The following is an 18,813-nucleotide window of genomic DNA, read 5'->3' as shown; positions in this document are numbered from 1 at the left end:
ATAAGGTAGTTCTGCGTACAAAACCTGGGTTATCTACCTAAGGTAGTCACTAACAGGAACATCAATCAGGAGATCGTTGTTCCTTCTTTGTGCCGAAATCCTTCTTCAAAGAAGGAACGTCTTCTGCACAATCGGGATGTAGTTCGTGCCCTCAAGTTCTATTTGCAGGCAACTAAGGAATTTCGACAAACGTCTTCCCCTGTTTTGTCGTGTACTCTGGTCAGAGGAGGGAGGTCAAAAGGCTTACGGCTAACCCTCTCTTCCTTCTGGCTTCGTAGCATAATTCGTTTAGCCCTATGAGACTGCTGGACAGCAGCCTCCCTGATAAGAATACAGCTCATTCTACTAGAGCCGTGGCTTCCACTTGGGCCTTTAAGAATGAGGCCTCTGTTGAACAGATTTGCAAGGCTGCAACTTGGTCCTTCGCTCCATACTTTTTCAAAATTTTACAAATTTGACACTTTTGCTTCTTCGGAGGCTATTTTTGGGAGAAAGGTTCTTCAGGCAGTGGTTCCTTCTGTATAATGAGCCTGCCTAGCCCCTCCGTCATCCGTGTACTTTTGCTTTGGTATTGGTATCCCAGAAGTAATGATGACCCGTGGACTGATCACACATAACAGAAGAAAACATAATTTATGCTTACCTGATAAATTCCTTTCTTCTGTTGTGTGATCAGTCCACGGCCCCGCCCTGTTTTTTAAGGCAGGTAAATATTTTTTAAATTATACTACAGTCACCACTTCACCCTTGGTTTCTCCTTTCTCGTTGGTCCTTGGTCGAATGACTGGGAGTGACGTAGAGGGGAGGAGCTATATGCAGCTCTGCTGGGTGAATCCTCTTGCATTTCCTGTTGGGGAGGAGTTATATCCCAGAAGTAATGATGACCCGTGGACTGATCACACAACAGAAGAAAGGAATTTATCAGGTAAGCATAAATTATGTTTTTTCTCAAACTTCAAATAAAATGATATGAGATAAGGGGACAGGAGGATTTAAAAGTGTATATTTTGTTATGCTAATGAAAACATATTTGCAGTTTATTTCTATAAGCCAGTGCCTCCAGTCATTTCCAATACTTCCTAAATGTGCAATGTGCTTAGCATGCAAAAGCAATTTGCCTAGAACATCCTTCAATTAAAACATATGGGCATTTAATACTGAGTTTAATGACCCTTTAAGAGCCAGTGTCTTTTGGACTCAAACATCTCTCCCTGCCTTCCACCTAGTGCTTCCAGTACCTCACCACAATAAAGACTAGATTACAAGTGGAGCGCTAATTTATCGCGGTCCCCGAAAACAGGCAAATTCAACAGTTTACAGGCACGTGATAAATAACCAGAAATTACAAGTGCATGCTGATTATTTATTTAGCACCCACAAATGGGCAAATTTGCCCATTTGTGGGCTCGCAATAAAGTAGCGCGCCACTTGTAATGTAGACCACAATGTTGTATTTTTCTGCAGTTTGCATTCTGTTGAACTATTTTTCAAAAATAGCATTCTTCTTAAACAAAACAAATGCACAATATTATTCTATCCCATAGACATGTAACATGCTAGTCCAGCTCTTGAATGGTTTGACATATATGTTCTGCTACTCATGCTGGTTTATAGTAAGATGAAAGTACAATAATAAAAATAACTCCCTGTGTATTTTTCTAGGAACTATGTGATGCCTTTGAAGCTAAGGAAGAGGTGTATAAGAACCTAATGCTTAAAAACCAACAAATGATGACAAGATGCGCCGGTTCTTCAGAAGCAAACCTAGATCAAGACATTAACAATTTAAAAGACAAATGGGAGTCTGTGGAAACAAAACTCAGTGAGCGAAAGGTAAGTTTGCAAGTTACATTGTCAAGGGAAGGAGTGAAAAAGAGACAAAGCGGAGTTAAATAATGATATCATAAATCAATTAATATTCAGATGACTATATAATATTTTATAGGGACATATATATATATATATTATATATATATATATATATATATATTTAGTTTTTATTAAGAATGTGTAGTAGACCTGTTAATGCATCATGTTTTACTTGTGTTGCGAGTTGTAGGGTGACATTGTTTTGTTAGGTGTGCAATTTACTTATCATTTGTATTGATGAACATATTTGTATTTTTTTCAGGCAAAACTGGAGGAAGCTCTCACGTTGGCCACTGACTTTCACAATTCCCTTCAAGATTTCATTAACTGGCTTACACAAGCAGAACAGACACTTACTATGTCTTCCCCAGCTAGTCTGATTATGGATACTATTTTATTTCAAATTGATGAACATAAGGTAAATAGACAGTTTCATGTTCTTTATTCCATTGGTGAACACATTACAGTTGTTAAATGTTTTATCTGAAAATTCATTTAATAAATCAGGCAAATACACAGGGTTAGTGAATAATCTTCTATTACTAGCAATGTAATGATCTGAAATCCATCCCGAGTCCAAACTGTGGTGAACTGAAGGTAAATCCTAAGTGAGATAACTGAAAGGGGCAGTATACTGTGATTCGTTTTCCTCCCCTTTAAAATGGCATCAATGATCAATTTTACCTGCTGGATTGTATTTAATTGTTTAAAAATAGCTCATTTACCTTATGCCTGTTGTATTCCCACCTATAATGAAAACTGCATTACTTAAGTTCTGGTTATAAAAAAGCATACGCAAGAATATTTAGAAGAAATTACATTCCAAGTTTGGATTTGGGACAGAGACATACTAAAATGTTTTTATTTCATTGTTTTCTGTAAGTATTAGTCTCACTGTGTATAGAGAGAAGATGAGGATTTGGTATAAATATAGAGATGTAAGCTAATGAGCCTATTTGATGGGATTGTGGTTTTAATTACCAGAGACATCTATTTCATTTACAAAAATACACCTAAAAGATAATTTCCCCATTCATTTAAAATCTGTAGCTGTAACAAATTATTGTAAACTCATTAAGGGGAAACACATTTTAAAGTACAATGTCCATTTAAAGACAACTTCACTCAGATCTCATTGAGATTCTATTGTTTCTACTGAAACATTTATCTATATTTAAAGGGAATTTCCCATTGCCAAGAGTGCTCATCTCAATATTGAAACATCCAAGGCAATCTCGTAAGATTTAAAGGACCACTAAATACAGTATAATTCAATATTATACAATAAAAGGACAATGCAATAGTACTTACTTTGAATATGAAATGAGCTGCAGAATATTTTCTGGCAAATTTCAAAGTTATTTGCACTTTTTTTCCCTCTGCATTATGTGACCGGCATCAGCCAATCACAAAATGCATATACGTATATACAGTGAATTCTTACGCTTGCTGAGTAGGAGCTGGGGTCTCAGAAAGCGTGCATATAAAAAGAGGAGCTTGTTTTGATAATGGTATTTTGGAAAGTTGTTTTAAATTGCATGCTCTATCTGAATCATGAAACTTGACTTTAGTGGCTCTTTAAAGGGACAGTACACTGTATTTTTTTTATATGAATGTATTTTCAATGACTTGTTATACCAGCTGCAGAGTATAAAATGTATGAGAAATTGCATTTTCAGGTTTATTTGTGTATATGTAAGTATGTTGGTTTTGTTCTTTTAAACCACAGCCTATTACAATGGGTTGCACTTGCAGGCAATATCAGATCTTATTATGTTATCACTTTGTGTACACACACTTGATTCCTTATCTTATATTTGTCTTGAAAACCAAAGCTCAATACAATACAATCATTTTAGTACTTAACTATCCTGCACCCCCTGGTAGTGTAATTTATTCTGCTAGCTGTGTTTACTTAGGTTTATCAATAGCATAGACTCCAGTATAGAAAGTTTCAGTATATGTGGGGATACCATGGGCTAAATCAGCTATTTCATATGCAGCAATAAGGGTAAACAAGCTACTTGTAAACAACATTTTTGGGTGAATTGACCCTTTAACTTGAAACACCTTTCTGGCACATTATAATTTATTCTTACATCAACAAAACGTAATCCTGATGTTTATTGTTTTTCTCTCATCTTTCTGACTTCTGATATCATAGCCAATCTAGGCCGGTGTATAAGCTCAATGCAGTTTATAGCCATTAGCTGCCTAAGCTTGAAACTTTAAACTCACGTTCATTTTTTAAATTGTTCTTAGCTTATAGTATATTATTGGTTTAATAATGACATTCATTTTGAGGTTTGGAATTAAAGGATAATTACTTTGAATTAATGTTTAATTAATGTATACTGTAATTACACTGCTAATAGTTTATTGGTTTCATTTCAGGTCTTTGTTACAGAGGTTAACGCACATCGAGATCAAATATTGGAACTGGATAAAACTGGAAATCATTTGAAATATTTCAGTCAAAAACAAGATGTTGTCCTGATTAAAAATTTACTGATAAGTGTACAAAGCCGATGGGAAAATGTAGTTCAGCGCTCTTTGGAAAGAGGACGTGCTTTGGATGACGCCCGAAAAAGAGCCAAACAGGTAGAGTGAGCAATGTAAACCAGTTTGTTGGTTCATAGGGGCCGATTTATTATATGGCTGTAGCGAATCATGTCCACCCAACATTGATAAATGTGAAATGCTTGTGCAATGCCTCCCCATGCACATTCATGGCCAATCGGCCGCTAGCAGGGGGTGTCAAACATCCAGATCATATCTGATCGGGATGATTGCAGTCTGCCACCTCAGAATTGACGGACGGGTTAAGAAGCAGCGGTCTTATGACCGCTGCTTCTTAACTCCTGATTACGGTGAGCCAGAAGGCTCGCACGGAATGAGCAGCATCCGCTGATTAATAAATCGGCCCCATAGTCTTTACATATGTATACAATAGTTTTGACTTTGGGAAAGCATTTTATATAATTGTGTATAATAATATAATGATTATAAAATATAATGGTAATATTGTATAATGATAATAGTGGATGATATATAGAGACATTCATTTGGTGATATAATTTCAGAATAATGATAACAATCCTTTTAACTTTAATGGTGAATATCTTTTGAAAATCATTAGATAAACGTTTCCACAGGATTTGTGAATGGTACCAATATTTGTAGTACACAATTTCTTATTATTCCTGTCAACCACAAAATTTGAAGGAAGAATGTATAAATAGATGTTATTATTCTTAAAGGGACAGTAAAGATAGTTATTAATATTACATAATTCTGCACTATGTGCACTATGAGCAGAATTGTGTAACATTAACCTAGCTGAACCTATAAAAAAAATAAAGAAAATTAAATATTTAACCATCCCCCAAAAGTTTACTTACCTTACCTTCATCAGCATCCTCGTTTGCTCCTCTTTTTTTTTATTCAAAGGTGCGTCACAATCTTGCTGTCTAATTTCTAGCCACCAAATCATGCAGTGGAACAAAATGTATCATGCTCCTGTGCTAGGTTAAGCATCTGACAGGTTTACCCACCGTGGGAGTGCAATAATTTAGTTTAATTGCGCGATTGTTCTCCCTAATAACAGCAAAACCCGTGATGTGCTTTAAAATAAAAACACAGAGGAGCAGAAGAGGAATGGATGAAGGTAAGGTAAGTAAACTTTTGGGGAGGTTAAGAGGCCAATTTATCAAAGGTCTGTCGGATCAGGTCCGACAGACCTCGCTGAATGCGGAGAGCAATACGCTCTCTGTATTCAGCATTGCACCAGCAGCTCTTGTGAGCTGCTGGTGCAACCCCGCCCCCTGCAGACTCGCGGCCAGCCAGCAGGGGGTGTCAATCAACCCGATCGTACTTTATCGGGTTGAATTGTGGCGATTCCTGTCCGCCTGCTCAGAGCAGGTGGACAGGGTTATGGAGCAGTGGTCTTTTGACCGCTGCTTCATAACTGCTGTTTCTGGCGAGTCTGAAGACTCACCAGAAACACGGGCCCTCAAGTTCCATTCGGAGCTTGATAAATGGGCCTCAAAATCTTTAGTTTTCGTTATTTTTTTTACAGGTGCCTCTACATAATTCTGCACATAGTACGTTTACTGTCCCTTTACTGATATGAGATACTTTGGTAAGTCTATCATAAGTGTTAAGAAGACTTTTCTTCTAGACCAGGTGTGACTTTTGTGTAATTTCCCATTTTCCTCTCAGCCAGTCAATACAGTATGGCCTCAAGTTAAAACAAACGTAGAACTGTATTTTGTGAAAGTATATTTACACCCCTACAGTGGCCTCAATTAGCCCCTTCAAGACAGGAGCAAGTGTTGAAGATCGGAACGAAGTTCCAATGTAAACATTTGATGGCAAAAATAAATCATGCGATCATGTGACTTCAATACTGGGATCGGATCATGGGGGCCTGCCTTCGATACTAGGCACATCCACCGGTCAGATTTTTTTTCAACGTCTTAAAGCAGGAGGGAGCAGGACACCGAAAAAGTTAGGCCGTTCCATGCTATCCTTAAGGCATTTAAGCCCAGCACTTTTGGGATAGCATGGGATGTCCTAATAGCATCATCTAGGGGTTAAAAAAGGTTGACATTCTTGTAAGGTTGTATTTCTTGTGCAAACTCAGGTTTTCGTATGCTTAGCACATGCATCACTAGGTTACAATGACAAACTTACCAAAGATTGTCCTCATCTCATAAAAGTATGAACCACCCCTGTTATAAATACATTATCTATCCATATACATCAACATTTATATTGTTTTTTTATAGTTTCATGAAGCATTTCACAAACTTATGGATTGGCTGGAAGAATCAGAAAAGATCTTGGATTCAGAACTTGAAATTTCAAATGAGCCTGACAAAATCAAGACACAGTTAGCAACACATAAGGTGGGTTATATTAACAAAAATTGTAAGCCAATATTTAATTGGATATTTACACAATATATAGCATGTTACAGTTTTAGCTGTACACCAGTAAATTATGTGTAAGTGTTGTTTGAAAAGGCCTGATATAAAATGTCTATCAGTACTAATTCTCATGTTCACTAAACCTTGTATAGGGCATTACAATGGCAAGGGTTTATACATTGATCATTTTAATTTGCAGTAAGAATGTTGCTTCTTACAAGTTATACAGCTCTGGATCTTTGCAATCCAAGATTTGAAATAAAAGGATTTATTCATTTGTCAGATATTTAGCCCAGCGTTGTCTGATTGATGTGTTCTGATGAATAGAGATGGTACACATTTTTTTGCTCTACATAACTAGTGCAGCTAGTTTAACTTACAACTATTAGTGTTAATATGTATACATATAATTGGACACCTCTGTTTAGTGTATGTAGGTTGCTCCTCATTGTTTATTTACTCCATGTAGAATTATTCCTGTTTAAAATGATACATCTCCCAGTGAATGGAAGAAGCAATTATCTCCCAACTATACCAGATACAATAAAGCTTAAAAATTCCTAGTGCTGCTGTCAGTATACAAAGCAAAATAAATAGCACACAACATATACAGTAATGACAGAACTACTAAAACCCCAAGCAAGGAGAAAGAACACTGTGAATCAAACCCCACCAAATACATCAAACTGGCGAGAGAGGACCGGAACCAACAACACACCACAGCAAGATCCTGCACCGCACTGACAAAATAGCACTGGTGTGGGAATCACACTAGATCACTACTCACTCTTAGAAATACAGTATAGTACAAAGTGCCTGCAAAATTATGCCACAGCCACACACGGCTCAGCACCGTAAGAACAGTGCTGGGGTAGAGACATGTAGAGTAAGAGTATCCTCCAAATGAAGTAAAGTGCCGGTCATGGTATTGTAGCACCTCTACAATATAGCTTCTAGCATAGAGGATAAGGGCAAACCTCCAACTCAACGTGTGGCGGTTCTACACATGTTAACTCCTATGCTGGTGGCTAGAAAACAAAAAAGAAAGTGCTAAACAATGCTCAGATGGAACGTTACCAAAGCTTTTCCTTACATCTGCCACTCCTTCCCCGGTTTGATGTATTTGGTGAGGTTCAATTCACAGTCACCTAGAGTATGAGTTTTTGCGTAAAAACAGTTATGCAGCCATTACGAGTCGTGTTGGTATAGCTATACCGCAAGCATTGTAGCCTGTAACGCAACGTCAATCCCGCACTCAAAAGTTTTTGCGTGGAATTTCCATAGCACCAGTATTACAGGTTGTGCAGTGAGGCTAAAAAGCTTGCATTACAGCCTATACCGACACGATCCATTCCGCTATCTGAAAGCAGTAGTTATGGTATTTGTGTAACAAAAATTTTTCACAAAACTCATAACTAAAGTTTTAAAAAGTACACTAATACCCATAAACTACCCATTAACTCCTAAACCGAGGCCCTCCCGCATCACAAACACTATTTAAAAACGTAATTAACCCCTAATCTGCCACCTGCCCACATCCACCACAACTATAATAAACGTTATTAACCCCTATTCTGCCACTCACCGCCATCGCTGCCACTAACTTAACCTATTAACCACCTAAAACCGCCAGCCTCCCCTAACTTTATATTACACTTGCAATATCCCTATCTTAAAATAAATAAAAAACTTACCTGTGAAATTAAAAAAACCTAATTTTAAACTAACAGTTAACCTAACATAACTATTATACTAAAATTAAAATAACTACCAATTAAAAAACTAAAATACACATTAAAAAAACCTAACGCTACTAAAATAATTTAAGTCTAAAATTACAAAAAATAAAAAATACTAAATTATGAAAAATAAACACCGCCTAGCCTACAATAAACTACCCAATAGCCCTTAAAAATGGCCTTTTTGTAGGGCATTGCCTTAAAGAAATAAGCTCTTTATCTGTAAAAAAATACAAACACCCCCAACAGTAAAACCCACCAGCCAATCAACCCCCCAAAATAAAAAACCTAACTAACAAAAACCTGTTACCCATTGCCCTGAAAAGGGCATTTGTATGGGCATTGCCCTTAAAAGGGCATTCAGCTCTTTTACATTGCCCTGAAAAGGGCATTCAGTTTTTTAAAAAAAGCCCTAACCCTAATCTAAGAAAAAAAAAAAAAAACCTAACACTAACCCTCGAAGATCCACTCTCATTTTCTGAAATCCGGACATCCATCCTCATCCAGGCGGCGAGAAGTCTTCATCCAGGCGGCGAGAAGTCTTCATCCAAGCGGTGTCTTCTATCTTGATCCAGGTGGCGTCTTCTATCTTCATCCCAGCGGAGCGGAGAGGATCCATCCTTTAAGACATCCCGGGCGGAGCGTCCTCTTCATATGGTCACTGCCGTACACTGGATCTTCAATGCAAGGGAACCTTTTCAAAATGGTGTCCCTTGCATTCCTATTGGCTGATTTGATTCTTGAAATTCAAATCAGCCAATAGGGTAAGAGCTACTGAAATCCTATTGGCTGTTCAAATTAGCCAATAGGATGAGAGCTACTGAAATTCTATTGGCTGATTTGAATACGGTGACCGATGAATATAGAAGATGCCGCCTGGATGAAGACCTTTTTGCCGCCTGGATGAGGATGGATGTCCAGACTTACAGAAACTGTAAGAGGATCTTTGGGGGGTTAGTGTTTTTGGATGTTTTTTATATTTAGATTAGGGTTTGAGCTGAATGGCTTTTCAGGGCAATGTAAAAGAGCTGAATGCCCTTTTGAGGGCAATGGGTAGCTTAGGTTTTTGTTAGAGTTAGATTTTTTATTTTGGGGGGTTTGAATTGGCTGGTGGTTTTACTGTTGTGGGGTCTTTGTATTTTTTTACAGGTAAAAGAGCTGATTTCTTTAGGGCAATGCCCTACAAAAGGCCATTTTAAGGGCTATTGGTAGTTTATTGTAGGCTAGGGGTGTTTTGTTTTGGGGGGGCTTTTTTATTTTTATAGGGCTTTTAGATTAGGTGTAATTGTTTTTATTTTTGATCATTTTGTTTTTGTTATTTTTCATAATTTAGTGTTTGTTATTTTTCATTATTTAGTATTTTTTATTTTTTGTAATTTTAGACTTAAATTATTTTAGTAGCGTTAGGTTTTTTTAATGTGTATTTTAGTTTTTTTAATTGGTAGTTATTTTAATTTTAGTATAATAATTTAGTATAATAGTTATGTTTGGTTAATTGTTAGTTTAAAATTTGTTTTTTTTAATTTCACAGGTAAGTTTTTATTTATTTTAAGATAGGGATATTGTAATTGTAATATAAAGTTTAGGGGTTAATAGTTTAATTTATTAGTGGCGATGTGGAGGGGCTGGTGGTTTAGGGGTTAATAGGTTTATTTAGTAATGGCGATGTGGGGGCTGGCGGTTTAGTTAGGGGCGGCGGTGGCAGGCTCGCCAGAAACAGCAGTTATAAAGCTCTGAACAGGCGGACAGACATCGCTGAAAATCAACCCGATCAAGTACGGGGGCGGCATTGCACCAGCAGCTGCAAACACGATTGCATATTCTCATGTGCGCTAACCCCACATTAAAATATGAATATTTCACCTTACAATGTTCTTCACATAGAAGAATATGTTCTATGTATTCATAAATACATATATATATATATATATATATATATATATATATATATATATATATATACACACATGGTTATATATAGGTATAGGTATATAAAGATATATATAGGAATATATATTTAGAAATACATGGAGCATCGTCTGCTATGTGCAGACCAATAGGAATGTCAAATATTTACAGTAAATATATAGTTAAAACCTTAATTAAAAATTAATATTGCCAAAATATGTTTTTTTCATATTTTCATCTACTTACTGTAACTGTAAAGGACTCCAATGCACACACATATATATATATGCGTGTGTGTACATATGTATTTATGTGTTTACATGTGTATATATGTCTATAAATACATATATACACTTATAAATACATATGTACACACATAAAGACATACATACACATACTGTACATACATAGACATCTCTAGACATGTATATGTATGTATCTTTATGTTTATAAAGCCCTTTGAAGCCTTTTTTTCTAACACCTGAGGCCTCATATCTTTGAGCCCTTATAACTTTTGTTTTGTTTGTTTTTTTTAATAATTTTATTTGGATGGTATTAGTATGAGTGTAAGTGTACTTTGTAATGTATTTTTGATGTGTTTTGTGACACTTATAACCAGAGCTCTGAGAATGCGGTAATCAGTCTAGCGTAAATACAGCGGTAAACTTGATGAGTGCAAACACCCGAGATAAACCTCTTATCGCTCGTGCGCAAACTTTTACGCTCCACTCGTAATCTGGCCCAAAATTAACAAAGAAAGATGATGACTTTCTATGCAATTTAAATTGCAGTTATAATATCTTTACCACATAGATTTCATACATGTAGTTTTAAAGGATTATCTGACATATACAAAACCAGCATAAGTCATTTTCCAATACCACATAAGAATCTTATATAAACTTTACAGCTTTTTGAACCAGATATTAATGCTAAGTCTGAGCTTGAACAAATAGACATTGTACCTACATACATAAGTATTTGTAATTGTTTCAAAGATTTATATGGGAACATACATTTTCCCATCTGGGAGAATAGAAAATGGAGGAGTTAGGATTATTTCTGCCGCCACTTGTAATTACTGGATAATTAAAAAAACAGGCATAATTGAGGTGTAATTGGGAATAAAAAAATGATGTGTTTATAGCAGACATATTCTTGATTTTTAATGACCTATCTGGAATTTACACAAGATCCTTGCTGAATTACTATGCTACAGAGCAGAAAACATGGCATGTATAAACATATTTGAGAATTTAATAGATTTTAAGTGAGTAATTATATGATATAAAATGTGTCTCTTCAGTACAAATCAAAGGTTATCGAGCTTACACTAAGTGCTGCCTTATTAAAAGAAAATATGTTTTGGATGTTAGAATAGTTTAAAATGGTTTAATAGTATTTAGCAGTAATTATGTTACACTTATTTTCTTCATGGTAATTCCATTACTATGTTTCCAGAAGTTCTCTTTATTACTAAACTGATACTGATTGTTGGTCTTAACAAAAATATATAATAATGTGATACCTAAATATAACCAAAAATTATTTTTATTCCAGTTTTTTTCTTAACAAAATCTGATAAATATAATAAATAGTAAACATTAATAATAAAAAAACTATGTATAGGGTTTATTGTTAGTGAAATAAATGCTTTGTTACCTTATTATTATTTTATACACTCACTGTTTCCTACATCCTATACAGTGTGATCGCGAGTTTAATAAAGTCCTATGGGTATTTATTTATGTTTTAAGGAATATAATTATAAAATAGATTTGTATCCATGCTGCTTAGACAATATATAAAATACTAAATGTAACATTACAAGAATAATGTGCAAAGGCTGATTAAAACAATTTAAAGGGACAGTAAAGTCTAAAGATTAAGACAGAGAATGCAATTTTAAGCAGTTTTCGAGTTTACTTCTATTATGAATTTTGCTTTGGTCTCTTGATATACCTAAGTTGTCTCAGGAACAGCAATGCAGTGCTAGGAGCTTGCTGAACACATCTGGCGAGTCATTTAAAAGAATCATATATGTGCAGTCACCAATCAGCATCTAGCTTCCGGAGTCTTCCTATGTATGCTCTTTAACTCTTTTGCCAAAAAAATTAAGCACAGTTGCAAGCCGAAGTACAGGGAGTGCAGAATTATTAGGCAATGAGTATTTTGACCACATCATCCTCTTTATGCATGTTGTCTTACTCCAAGCTGTATAGGCTCGAAAGCCTACTACCAATTAAACATATTAGGTGATGTGCATCTCTGTAATGAGAAGGGGTGTGGTCTAATGACATCAACACCCTATATCAGGTGTGCATAATTATTAGGCAACTTCCTTTCCTTTGGAAAAATGGGCCAAAAGAAGTACTTGACAGGCTCAGAAAAGTCAAAAATAGTGAGATATCTTGCAGAGGGATGCAGCACTCTTAAAATTGCAAAGCTTCTGAAGCGTGATCATCGAACAATCAAGCGTTTCATTCAAAATAGTCAACAGGGTCGCAAGAAGCGTGTGGAAAAACCAAGGCGCAAAATAACTGCCCATGAACTGAGAAAAGTCAAGCGTGCAGCTGCCAAGATGCCACTTGCCACCAGTTTGGCCATATTTCAGAGCTGCAACATCACTGGAGTGCCCAAAAGCACAAGGTGTGCAATACTCAGAGACATGGCCAAGGTAAGAAAGGCTGAAAGACGACCACCACTGAACAAGACACACAAGCTGAAACGTCAAGACTGGGCCAAGAAATATCTCAAGACTGATTTTTCTAAGGTTTTATGGACTGATGAAATGAGAGTGAGTCTTGATGGGCCAAATGGATGGGCCCGTGGCTGGATTGGTAAAGGGCAGAGAGCTCCAGTCCGACTCAGACGCCAGCAAGGTTTAGGTGGAGTACTGGTTTGGGCTGGTATCATCAAAGATGAGCTTGTGGGGCCTTTTCGGGTTGAGGATGGAGTCAAGCTCAACTCCCAGTCCTACTGCCAGTTTCTGGAAGACACCTTCTTCAAGCAGTGGTACAGGAAGAAGTCTGCATCCTTCAAGAAAAACATGATTTTCATGCAGGACAATGCTCCATCACACACGTCCAAGTACTCCACAGCGTGGCTGGCAAGAAAGGGTATAAAAGAAGAAAATCTAATGACATGGCCTCCTTGTTCACCTGATCTGAACCCCATTGAGAACCTGTGGTCCATCATCAAATGTGAGATTTACAAGGAGGGAAAACAGTACACCTCTCTGAACAGTGTCTGGGAGGCTGTGGTTGCTGCTGCACGCACTGTTGATGGTGAACAGATCAAAACACTGACAGAATCCATGGATGGCAGGCTTTTGAGTGTCCTTGCAAAGAAAGGTGGCTATATTGGTCACTGATTTGATTTTGTTTTGTTTTTGAATGTCAGAAATGTATATTTGTGAATGTTGAGATGTTATATTGGTTTCACTGGTAAAAATAAATAATTGAAATGGGTATATATTTGTTTTTTGTTAAGTTGCCTAATAATTATGCACAGTAATAGTCACCTGCACACACAGATATCCCCCTAAAATAGCTATAACTAAAAACAAACTAAAAACTACTTCCAAAACTATTCAGCTTTGATATTAATGAGTTTTTTGGGTTCATTGAGAACATGGTTGTTGTTTAATAATAAAATTAATCCTCAAAAATACAACTTGCCTAATAATTCTGCACTCCCTGTAAACTAGAATGTTGTTTAAAATTACATGTTCTAGCTGAATCATAAAACTTTCATTTTGACTCCCCCTATCAAATTCCGGTAATTAAATTTCCTGTATATATTGTAAATATTAGCAATTAAGCATTGAAAAAGATTAGCATTGGGACATTTGAGAAGCATTTAAAAATCCAAGGCTAGATGTAACCAAGCTATTGCAATTATCAGAGCAATCATTGTGTGTGTGACCTGCAGCATATTTATGTATGCAGTGTCCTCTTGTGGTAATGGGAAAATCACAATTTTCAGTTAAATTACAGAAAACACAATGTGACTGAATATTTAATGTATGTTGCATTTCTTTTCTGTGCTTAATGAAACATTTTTATGAGGAATTTAGATATAAGTGTGTTTAAAATATAGAGACCATGTAGTATGTAATTTGTTGAGTTAAAAATCAAATAATTCTATCAACAAAAGAATTGTTCTCTGGCACACTTTAGACAAATGAATAATGTCATTTCTACTACATATCACTTCAGAGAACTATAATGCATACATTTGGAACATTTTCAATATGAGCAAAATGTTCTGTTTAAAACATTATGATGATGATCTAGTACAAATATGCAGTCTTCCTCGCGATTAAGATCTATATACTTCTTTTTGATGCCAGATGGAGCCATCTCAAATTCTCTGTCATCGTTTCATGAAATCTTTCTCTTGCATTTACTGTTGTTTTATGTCTTCTGAAAAGAAAAGAAAAATGACGAGATTTAAGAAGAAAACGGAGGTGAGAAATCTGTTTAATATGGATTTTCTGTCATTACATTTAGGAATTCCAAAAAACTGTTGGCGCCAAACATTCAGTTTATGACACTACTGCAAGAAGTGGACGCGCGCTAAAGGAAAAAGCTTCCCTCAATGATGATATTCAAACGTTAGATGACATGCTGTGTGAGATAAGAGACAAGTGGGATACTGTGTGTGGGAAATCTGTGGAAAGGTAAGGAGTATATGTTTTTTGACATCTATGAAGTAGAAATATTACTCACAAATGTTTCTATATTGAACAAATGTATCTCATACAGAGATTAAAAGTGTTCTTGTGAAAAGAATCACTTCTGTATCAAAGGCATGTGAGATCACCCTATTAAATCTCATGGCCTTTAGACCCGAGATGCAATCATTCACAATTAACATGACATCATCCCACACGCCCAGAGGAAACAAGAGACACATTGTGGTTTCTCGCTGTCTCATGACTAGATATCGTTTTTGTACAGCACGTTGCATCATCCTGGGAGCTTAAAATAATTTTTACACATTTTTATGTGTTAGATTTTTACATTTAAAACTTATAATATATGCAAACATGGTCTCTATTTTTGTCTTGGTTTGGAAACACACGAATAAACAGTAAATTCCTGTAGTTTGAATATAGTTTTCTTTTGGGATGGATTTAAAAGTTCTCCCTGCTTAGTAAGGGACTTTTCTGTAATAGTTTTCATGGCCAGAACATAACTTTATGTTTTAAAGTGATACAGGCATATTAATTTGAACTGTGGTGCTGAAAACTTAACTGTAATAGTCTAATTAGTTTTGATACCGAGGGAAAACTCAATTAAAGGGACAGTCAAGTCCAAAAAAACTTTCCTGTTTTAAATAGGGCATGCAATTTTTAAACAACTTCCCAATTTACTTTTATCAACAATTTTGCTTTGTTCTCTTGGTATTCTTAGTTAAAAAGCTAAAACTAGGAGTTTCATATGCTAATTTCTTAGACCTTGAAGACTGCCTCTTAATCTGAATACATTTTGACCACTAGAGGGCATTAGTTCACATGTTTCATATAGATAACATTGAGCTCACTGCACGTAAAGTGACCTAGGAGTGAGCACTGATTGGCCTAACTGTATGTCTGTCAAAGAACTGAAATAAGGGGCAGTCAGCAGAAGCTTAGATACAAGATAATTACAGAGGTAAAACGTGTATTTTATTATAACTGTGTTGGCTTATGCAAAACTGGGGAATGGGTAATAAAGGGATTATTTTTCTTTTTAAACAACAAAAATTCTGGTGTTGACTGTCCTTTAAACTCAATATTGTATATATTATATTTATGGTTATCATTCCTTAAACTGGATTTTTCTGTGATGCATATGCAAGAGCAGCAGGTAAAATGTATTACAAAAATAACATTAAAAAATTAATGTATTTAAAACACTCTTTTAGGTACATCATGTCCCTTTAAATGAAACAAAATATATTATCACAACTTCATATTCAATTTTCAATGTTCAGCATTTATTCTCAGGGGCTTTACACAGCTATACAAATATTCCCTGCATGATTATGTATAAGGGTCATAATGGTCTAGAGCATTGCATTATTGTATTATTGCATTATTGCTTGAACAGAACTATGTGATTAACTTTCTTAAATTGTTATCCAGGGTATACACAGATTACAATATGCAATGGGGCATAATTATTAAGCTCCGTATGTCTCGTCGGAAACAGAAGTCTAAAGACCGCTGCTTCATAACTTGTCCGTCTGCTCTGAGGCAGCGGATAGAAATCAACCCGAACGAATACGATCAGGTTGATTGACACCCCCTATATCTGATCATCTCCGCTCGCACCATAGTAAATAGGCCCCATGATGTCATGCGCATCAAGTAGGTTAAAGTCCACTATGGACCTGCTGTGCACTTCTCATCATAAGCTGAGCACAGACAGTGATTTAGAGCTACGCATATCTGCTGCCTCTGGCTTAGCTGCCATATTCAGCTCCGCAATGCATTGCTGGTCTTAATCTTAAAAACCAAATCTCTGTGAAAAACCAATTGTGCAATAATACACAATCTCTACTATATAAGAGCATTTTATTATTGCTCCTTTATGTCCCTTTAAGAACTAAAATTTATAGTTGTATTATAATCTTTTTCAAATGCTTGTGCAATTTTCAGTATAAATATAGTAACTACAGCAATGCTCCATATAAATGATTTAAAAAATGTACTGACAAAGTTATACACTAAATCTTTCTATCCTAAATAAGCATCTATTATATTATGACTCATTTCTAAATATAAAAATACCCTCACATTTAGCTGCTAGAAAATTGTTGTGGTAAACTGCTAAGCAATTAGTCAGCACTTATCTTCATATGGCAAACAATCTCTTTTTTTGGAATTCACTGTCTAAATATCTGGTATTTAGGATGTTTAATATAAAATATTTGTTTTTGAATATTACAGCTTTATTTCTGTGGTATTCTTTTATGTTTCGCCAGACAAAACAAATTGGAGGAAGCGCTACTATTTTCAGGACAGTTTACCGACGCTCTCCAGGCGCTTATTGATTGGCTGTACAGGATCGAGCCCCAGTTGGCTGAAGATCAGCCTGTGCATGGTGACATCGATATTGTGATGAACCTCATAGACAACCACAAAGTAATTGCATTTGAATGCTTCAAAATAATTGCACAACAAAGGACTGGTAAAGGTGGATTTCCATCTTTCCATCTCATCTATTCCATGTGCCTTTAAGTTTCTATTTCATGCCTTTGTTTTGTACATTTACTTAAATTGCATATTTCAGTGTTTCTTTGGAAACAAAATGGGTCTTGTGGTTTTTTATAGGAAGTGGGGAAAATGCTGGTTAAGCAGAATATATGTTACCTGCTGATTGTGCACAGTTCTTCCACGTCTTTATCAATGCAGTTAAAGGGACATGAAATCCAAAATTTTTCTTTCATGATTCAGATAAAGCATACAATTTTAAACAACTTTCCAGTTTACTTCCATTATCAAATTTGCTTCATTCTCTTGGTATCATTTGTTGAAGGAGCAGCAATGCGCTACTGGTTTCTAACTGAACACATGGGTGAGCCAATGACAATCAGTATATATATGCAACCACCAATCAGCAACTAGAACCTAGGTTTTTTTGCTGCTCTTGAGCTTGCATAGATAAACCTTTCAGCAAAGGATAACAAGAGAAGGAAACAAATAAAATAATAGAAGTAATTTAGAAAGTTGTGTAAAATTGTATTCTTTGGGGCCAATTTATCATTGTGCGTATTATGTCCGCTCGCACATGAACTGCTTGGTGCAGTGCCGCCCCCTGCAGATTCGGCTGCTAGCAGAGGGTGTCAGGCAGACAAGTTATGGAGCAGCGGTCTTTAGAACGCTGCTTCATAACTTCTGTTTCCGGCGAGCCTGAAGGTTTGCGCGGAAACAGGGGCATCAACATCCATTCGGAGCTTGATAATTCGGCCCCTTTATCTGAACCATGAAAGAAAATGTTTGGGTTTCATGTCCCTTTTAAGTAGTTATTTTAGGTTGGTTAATGCACCATAATGTTTCTGGTGTCAACAATATTTATCATTTTGTATTATATTAATCATTGGAAATAAACAGAGTACAAATATTTTACTGTTTTTCGGGGGTTGTATTTCAGAACTTTTAAACCATCAGTCAAATATTGTTCAGGCACAAACAAAAGTTGATCATGTTTTGCAACTGTAGAAAAAGTCAGACTTTGTTTTTATTAACTGATTAAACTTATATTTAAAAAGACAGCAAACCCCTTATAATTACATTATAGAATAATATATTAACTAAGTCTAAACATTTCTAAAGCAAATCAATCTTGTTAGCATAATTGTTTTTCTTTAACCAC

General features: G+C 35.8%; 1 protein-coding gene across 1 annotated transcript in view; it reads left to right on the top strand.

Moving 5' to 3' along the window:
• The window catches only part of LOC128656482 (dystonin-like), a 958,955-nt gene that overhangs the window by 906,712 nt on the left and 33,430 nt on the right, over positions 1 to 18,813 (top strand). The window contains 6 exon segments of the mRNA XM_053710402.1: positions 1,663 to 1,833; positions 2,132 to 2,287; positions 4,264 to 4,470; positions 6,660 to 6,779; positions 14,962 to 15,131; positions 17,423 to 17,582. Of these exon segments, the coding sequence (XP_053566377.1) occupies positions 1,663 to 1,833; positions 2,132 to 2,287; positions 4,264 to 4,470; positions 6,660 to 6,779; positions 14,962 to 15,131; positions 17,423 to 17,582 (984 nt within the window).

This window comes from Bombina bombina, chromosome 4 (assembly GCF_027579735.1).
Source record: "Bombina bombina isolate aBomBom1 chromosome 4, aBomBom1.pri, whole genome shotgun sequence".
Lineage (NCBI taxonomy): Eukaryota > Metazoa > Chordata > Amphibia > Anura > Bombinatoridae > Bombina > Bombina bombina.
Note: the sequence above shows the minus strand (reverse complement) of the source record. Positions and strands in the feature narration are given on the sequence as shown.